Here is a 6,640-nt window from a genome sequence, read left to right on the forward strand (position 1 = left end):
AGGAAAATTTTGGGGAGGACAGAATTGTTGGAAGGTATCTGTGGGTCTGTTTAACCCTGAGCTTCTGGCTGTGACACAGAGGTGGAAATTATTTGCTATCCAGTTAACCTGAGTAGAATCATAGAATCATTTCAGTTGGAAAAGGTCCCTGAGATCACCAGTTCCGACTGTTAACCTGAAGACTACCAAGTCCACCGGTAAACCATGTCCCTGAGCACCACATCCTGGGATGGCAACTCAACCACTGCCCTGGGCAGCCTTTGCCAATGCTTGACAATACTTCATATGTACGAAGTTTTCTTAGTATCCAATCTAAACTTCCCCTGGTGCAACTTGAGGCTATTTCCTCTCATGCTGTCACCTGTACCTTGGGAAGAGACTGACACCCAGCTCCTTACAATCTCAAATCAGGTACAGACTTCAGATGTCCTGTACTGTGTTGTGCCACAGAAATTTTGTAGCAGAATGATAAAATCCACTCATTGTAAACAAGGAAGTTGCAGGGAACTCCCACTTGGTATAGGTGAGACTGTCACCTGTGATAGAGAGGTCCATATGGGAATTCTTTTATTGTGACACTCAAAATAATTAAGAGAATAGCTTTCTTGCAAATAAGTATTGTAATGTCTTGCATGACTGCAATGCGGGTACTCATTCTTTTCTGTGACCAGGGTCTGCATGGCATGCTCTGTATGGCTGGAGTGCTGTGTGATGCTCCTATGCTCGGGGTTTTCCACTTCTAAAGGGATGTTGTTTTATCTGTGTTAATATCTTCCAATTGTGTGAACAATTATAGTCAGAATTTGTCACGGTCCGAGAATCAGCGTGTGTCTCTTGGTGAGATGACAAGGAACCAGCCCCTCCTGGTGTAAGACTGCAGGCCTTTTGGGATGTTCCAGTTCGACAGTTCGTCTCCTGCAGTTCATATCCGGATGGCTTATTCTTATTTTTACCCTATGAGAGGGAGAGACTATTTTGTGCACTGCAGGGCCTGAACACGCTGCTGAGCTTTCTGAGTGGCTCGTCGGAGGTGCCGTTATAAGAAGCAATGCAGTGGGCAGGACTTGTCAGAGACGCATGTCCCTGATTCTGTAAGCACTGCTGTCAGGTATGCTGGCAAGCGCGGGGCTGCAGCAAGCGGTGTTGGCTAAGCGGGAGTGGGAGGGCTGCGATGCATTGGCCGCTGCCCAGCGGCAGAGCGCTGCCGATGCTGTCGGCGGATGAGTATTTCCACCGTTCCGTCTAGAGAAGTCCTTCGAGTACTGTTATCGTGTGGTGACGGCGAGAGAGCTGGACCGGGAGGTACCGGCTGGGGGAGAGGCGCGGCGCTGTCGTGGTCCGTGTCGGTGGAGGCGGAGACGGGCGCGCTGTACGCGCTGCGCTCGTTCGACTACGAGGAGGTGCGCGAGGTGGGGCTGTGGGTGCGGGCGGAGGACGGCGGCGCGCCGGCGCTGAGCAGCAACGTGTCGGTGCGGCTGGTGATCGTGGACGAGAACGACGACGCGCCGAAGGTGCTGTACCCGCCGGCGGCGCCGGTTGTGCCGGTCCGAGAGCGCGAGCAGCAGCCGCGTTCCGACACTGCTTCTCCGGCATCACGCTGCTTTCTCCAGCTCAGATACGCTCCTGGGCAGAGGACGAAACAGTAACCGCTGGCGTCCACCGCTGAGTCGGGGTGGGCAAGGTCGAAGAATCGCTGTGCAGGTCGCAGCCCGCTGGTGACAGGGAAACTGACCCAGAAAGCTCAGCCCCGTGCGTCCACTCCTAAGCCTTGTCATGACCCGCCTTCCTTCCCGTTCGTCAGGCTGAGATTCCTGAGTCGATGTCTCGCCGAGCCCTTCTGTTACCTGCGTGATGTCCCGACGGAGGCCCTTGCCCGTTTTCTCCAGCCGGGGAAGGCGGCTCTGTCCCTCTGTGCTCAGCCTTCGTCGCACCGTGGGAAACACTTTGTGGTTGTGTGCGGAAAGGTACGGATTGGCCTCCCGGGATCCAAGTGCAGACGAAGCCGGGCGCTACACAGAGCGAGGAAAGACGCGGGGCAGGCGCCGGCGCTTCTCGTGCGCTCTGGAAGGCGCGGCGGCCCCGCAGGGCTCTTGTCTCTCTGCCCCTTCACTTCACTCCCTAGCGCGCTGTGCACTCGTTCTGCCGCGGGACCCCAGGCGGACGAGCGGCCGCAGACGTGCGTGTGCGCGCGGGTCCGTGTGCCGGTGCGAAGCGGCAGCGCAGGCAGCGGGCGGCGGCGGGCGCAGTCTGGCGACGGGCCGCAGGGTGGCGCTCCCGGCCAAGACGTCGCCGAGCGGCTGCGAGCGGGGAGACGGTCGTACCCGGCCCGCCCTGCCCAGCTCAGCGCAGCCCAGCCCAGCCCGGCCGGGAAGCAGCAGCAGCGGCGGCGAGCGGCGGTAAGCGGTGCCCCGTGCCAGTCGCTGCCGCACCATGACAGTCGTTCTCCGGGCCGCCAGGCGGACTCGGCGATAAAGAAGAGGGAAGAGAGGGAGAACGCCCTCCGGCCGGCCCACCGCCGCGCTGCTGCCGGGCGCCGCTTTCCGCGGAGGACTGTGCGGGCGATCCGCGAGACGGAGGCTGTCCCGGACCGGCCCGACATGGCGATCGCAAGGCAAGTGCTTTGTCTCTCTGCTTTCCTGTCCCTGCCGCACGTTCGCTCCCAGCCCCTGCGCTACTCCGTAGCCGAGGAGGGGGAGAGCGGCTCGGTGGTAGCCAACGTGGCGGAGGACGCGGGGCTGGCCCCGGCGCAGCTCTCGGCTCGCCGCGCCCGCCTGGCCTCGGAGGACGGCCGGCAGCACTTTCGCTTAGAGCGCGGCACCGGCCGGCTGCTCGTGGCGGAGAGGCTGGACCGGGAGGAGCTGTGCGGGCAGGCCACTACCTGCACGCTGCCCTTCGAGCTGGTGCTGGCCAACCCCCTGCAGTTCTTGCGGGTCGAGGTGACCGTGCAGGACATTAATGACCATGCGCCCGTTTTCCCGGAGGAACAAGTCACTTTTAAGATTCTGGAAACCAGCAACCCGGGCTCACGTTTCCCACTGGTGGGCGCTCGGGACCTGGATGTTGGCAGCAACAGCATCCAGGCTTACAGCATCTCTCCAGAGAATGCATACTTTAGTATCGCTTTTGGGACTCGGATTAAGGGCAAGAAATATGTGGAACTGGTTTTGGAAAAGCCGCTAGACAGAGAGGAGCAATCAGAGATGGGTTTCAGTCTCATTGCAACAGACGGGGGCTCTCCGCCCAGGAGTGGGACCACACAAATCCACATTGTTGTCCTAGACGTAAATGACAACTCTCCAGTGTTTTTGCAGGAGTTATATGTTGCGCACATTTTGGAAAATGCACCAGAAGGCTCTATTATTCTCAGCGTGGTGGCGACTGATCTGGATGAAGGACCTAATGGAGACATCTCCTATCAGTTCAGCCAAGCAGTGGGTGAGAGTGACTCCGCATTCATAATTGACCCTGTGAGTGGTGAGATTAAACTCACAAAGCCTTTGGACTTTGAGACGACAGAGAATCATGAGCTCAATGTGCAGGCCACAGACGGTGGTGGCCTGTCAGCAATCTGCAAGGTGTTGGTGGAGGTGGTGGATGTGAATGACAACGCTCCAGAACTGGTGGTCAGTTCCTTCAGCAGCCCCCTCCCTGAGAACGCATTACCTGGGACAGTGGTCGCCCTCTTTGCTCTCAGGGACAGGGATTCTGGAGCCAACGGGAAGATCTCCTGTGCCCTTGAGGACCAGCTGTCCTTCTCCCTGCATCCAGCCTATAAGAATTACTATGAGCTGGTGACTGTGAGCACACTGGACCGGGAGGAGACTGCACAGTACATCCTGAGTGTCACAGCAGCAGATGCGGGGTCACCTCCTCTCACAACCACCCAGACCTTCACGGTGGACATCTCTGATGTGAATGACAATGCACCTGTCTTCAACCAGACATCGTACACCATGTATGTGCGTGAGAATAATGTCCCCACGGTGCTTGTTGGAGCTGTGAGTGCTGCAGATGCTGATGTGGGGCCCAATGCCAAGGTGACCTATTCCCTGGTACCAGCCCACCCTGCAGAGCAGCCTCCCTGCTCCTGCATCTCTGTGAACTCTGAGAATGGGGATGTGTTTGTGTTGCGGCCTCTGGACTATGAGCAAGTGAAGCAGATTGAAGTCTTAGTGCGTGCCTCTGATGCTGGGTCTCCTGCCCTCAGTGCCAACGTCACTGTCCGCCTTGTTGTGGTGGATGAGAATGACAATGCGCCACTGGTGCTGTACCCCTCACAGGACAGCAGCCCACCATCCAGCGAGCTGGTGCCCATGTCAGCTGATGCAGGGTACCTGGTCACCAAAGTGGTGGCTGTCGATGCTGACTCAGGACAGAACTCATGGCTCTCGTACCACCTGCTGAGGGCCACCGACCCTGGGCTGTTTGTGGTGGGTGCCCAAAGTGGGGAGGTGCGGCTGAGGAGGCCTGTGACCGAGAGAGATGCTGTGAAGCAGAAGCTTGTTGTTCTGGTGCGAGACAATGGGCAACCACCACTGTCAGCCACAGCCTCTCTGAGTGCACTTCTGCTCAGTGACTTCTCAGACGTGCGCATAACACACAGCAGCCTGACCGTGGAGGATGAGGGTGACTCCCTGACAATGTATTTAATAATTTCTTTGGTCTTTGTCTCACTTCTCTTCCTTGCATCTATGGGAGCCTTTGTTGCTATCAAGGTTTGCAAGAGAAAGGAGCTGAAGGGTGGGCAAGTACTCTGCAGTGCTGGAAACTTGCAGAGCAGCTTGGCTGATGCAGCAGCTGCAGGCACCCTGCCCCACCCCTATTGCTATGAGATCAGCCTCACAACAGGCTCGGGCAACAGTGAGTTCAAGTTCCTGAAGCCCATCCTCCCCAGCCTGCCACCACAGCACTGCACCATGGGCAGGGGAACTGATGATGAACAGGATTTCCCCCTTGGCCCTATCACCCTGGAGGACGTGGCAGCAAACAACCCAGGCATGCTCTCTGCAGAACAGTTCAATAGTCTTTCCTTTAAGTAGTTTGGAGTCAGCACAGCCAGAGTCTTCAGGTCTTGTGATAGGAAGGAATGTGCGCTACAACATGTGACAATGGTTTCCTCAGAGTTCATCTGCATTTGCAGTTGTTGTCAGCAGTTTACCCTCCGATTTTTCGTCAGATGAATACTTTTCTCCCCCTGAAAACAGCAAACAGATGAAGCTAAAGGATTCCTCAGACAAGTAACAGTATATTTTTGCTGTTACATCCATTTCTGAAGTGCTTCAAGTGTGGGGTTAATCCCTGTGTCCCCAGCTAAGTTCTTGTCTCACTTGCTGTTCGGCAAGACCATGGCCCTCTTATTCTCTGCTGTAACTCAATGGCCTGGTCAAGGAGACAAGTCACCTTCTTGCTGAAATGGACGTAGCCCTTCTCCTGGGTCAGGAAAGCAAGGAAGTTGTGAGTACTGTGTTACAATGTGGTGCAAGCATGGGGCTTTTTCTGCTCTGGGTTCTGGATGTCTCTGTGTCTGAGATGTGTGACATCTGTGTGTTGTGTCTTCTGGTCGCTATGTCTCTCTATACATATGTTGTGTGTCTGCATATGCTGCCCTAGTGCTGTTCAGTGAAGCTGGGAGTTGCTCACATACAGCTCCTCAGGAAACAAAGATATTTTGACCCTTGTAGAATGGAAGTCTTATCATCTCCATGGGAGAGCAGCAAAAAGCAGATTGAGATTTTGCTTTGACACATGAAAGGTGGGTTCATGGCTGGGCTTCGTCCTTGTGATTGCCTTGAAATTACAGGAGCACAAATGATGTTGGCATAGACTGTAACTGTACAGGGTTGTGAACACACATTTGTTGTCTTTGAGTGCATTGTAAGAAAACTCCATAGGTCACTTCAAAGGAGTTCATCTGAAGGTAGAACTGAGATGAACTTAGAAAGGGTCATTGTGTTTGGTCTCATCACTGTTGTTCCCAAATTCAGAGGGATGGGAGTGAAAAGCTTTTCCGAGATTATTTTCTGGGTTTGTGTAGAGCTTTTACATTCTTCCTTTTGCCCTTTCTCCTTCTACTCTGTGTGCTGTATTTGAGAATTTTCTTCTGTATTTTATCTAAGGACTGCCACACAATGTATAATATTAGTTTTTGTGAATGAAGGCAGAGTGGCACAGAATTTTTGGAAACACTCATGCTGTGTTATGCTGCAGTTATAAACTGTACTCTTGTGAACTGCGATACATTTCTGTGTAAAAGTGGAATAAAAAGAATACCCAACTGACTTGAGTTGCAAAAGTACTCTTTGTAGAGATGTTCTTTCTGGGAAAGCTCTGTTGAAGTGTTAAAAATGGTGGGAATTTTTTCTCCTGGCTGAGGTAAGGTTTAGCATTTTGGAGATGTGGCTGATAGAACATTAAGGAAAAACATGAACAGAAGGGGATTGCTGGCAGGTGTCTACAGCACTTTTGAGCACTGAGCTTCTGGCTACAACAGGGCCCAGTTCGATCCAGGTCAGGGGATACTGGCCCCTGCCCTAACAGGAACCTGTTTTGTAAAGGCCTTGTCAAAGTAGTGAGGTGGGGGGAGTGACCTTTCAACTCACCCGGCAGCTCCAGCTGCAGATGGGAACTGTGAGGTGTCCGA

At 54.3% G+C, this 6,640-nt stretch overlaps 1 protein-coding gene across 1 annotated transcript; it reads left to right on the forward strand.

The window, feature by feature from the left end:
• Positions 1 to 2,383: 2,383 nt before the first annotated feature.
• Positions 2,384 to 6,269, forward strand: LOC309445059 (protocadherin beta-15-like). The gene has a single exon (XM_082063509.1). It carries the CDS (start codon positions 2,598 to 2,600, stop codon positions 5,037 to 5,039), a length of 2,442 nt encoding a protein of 813 aa, XP_081919635.1. The 5' UTR covers positions 2,384 to 2,597; the 3' UTR covers positions 5,040 to 6,269.
• Positions 6,270 to 6,640: the final 371 nt, after the last annotated feature.

Source organism: Streptopelia decaocto (assembly GCF_964273445.1).
Source record: "Streptopelia decaocto genome assembly, chromosome: 12".
Lineage (NCBI taxonomy): Eukaryota > Metazoa > Chordata > Aves > Columbiformes > Columbidae > Streptopelia > Streptopelia decaocto.

Coding starts and splice junctions, on each gene's coding strand:
- LOC309445059 (XM_082063509.1), top strand. CDS start 2,598: ATGGCGATCGCAAGGCAAGTGCTTTGTCTCTCTGCTTTCCTGTCCCTG.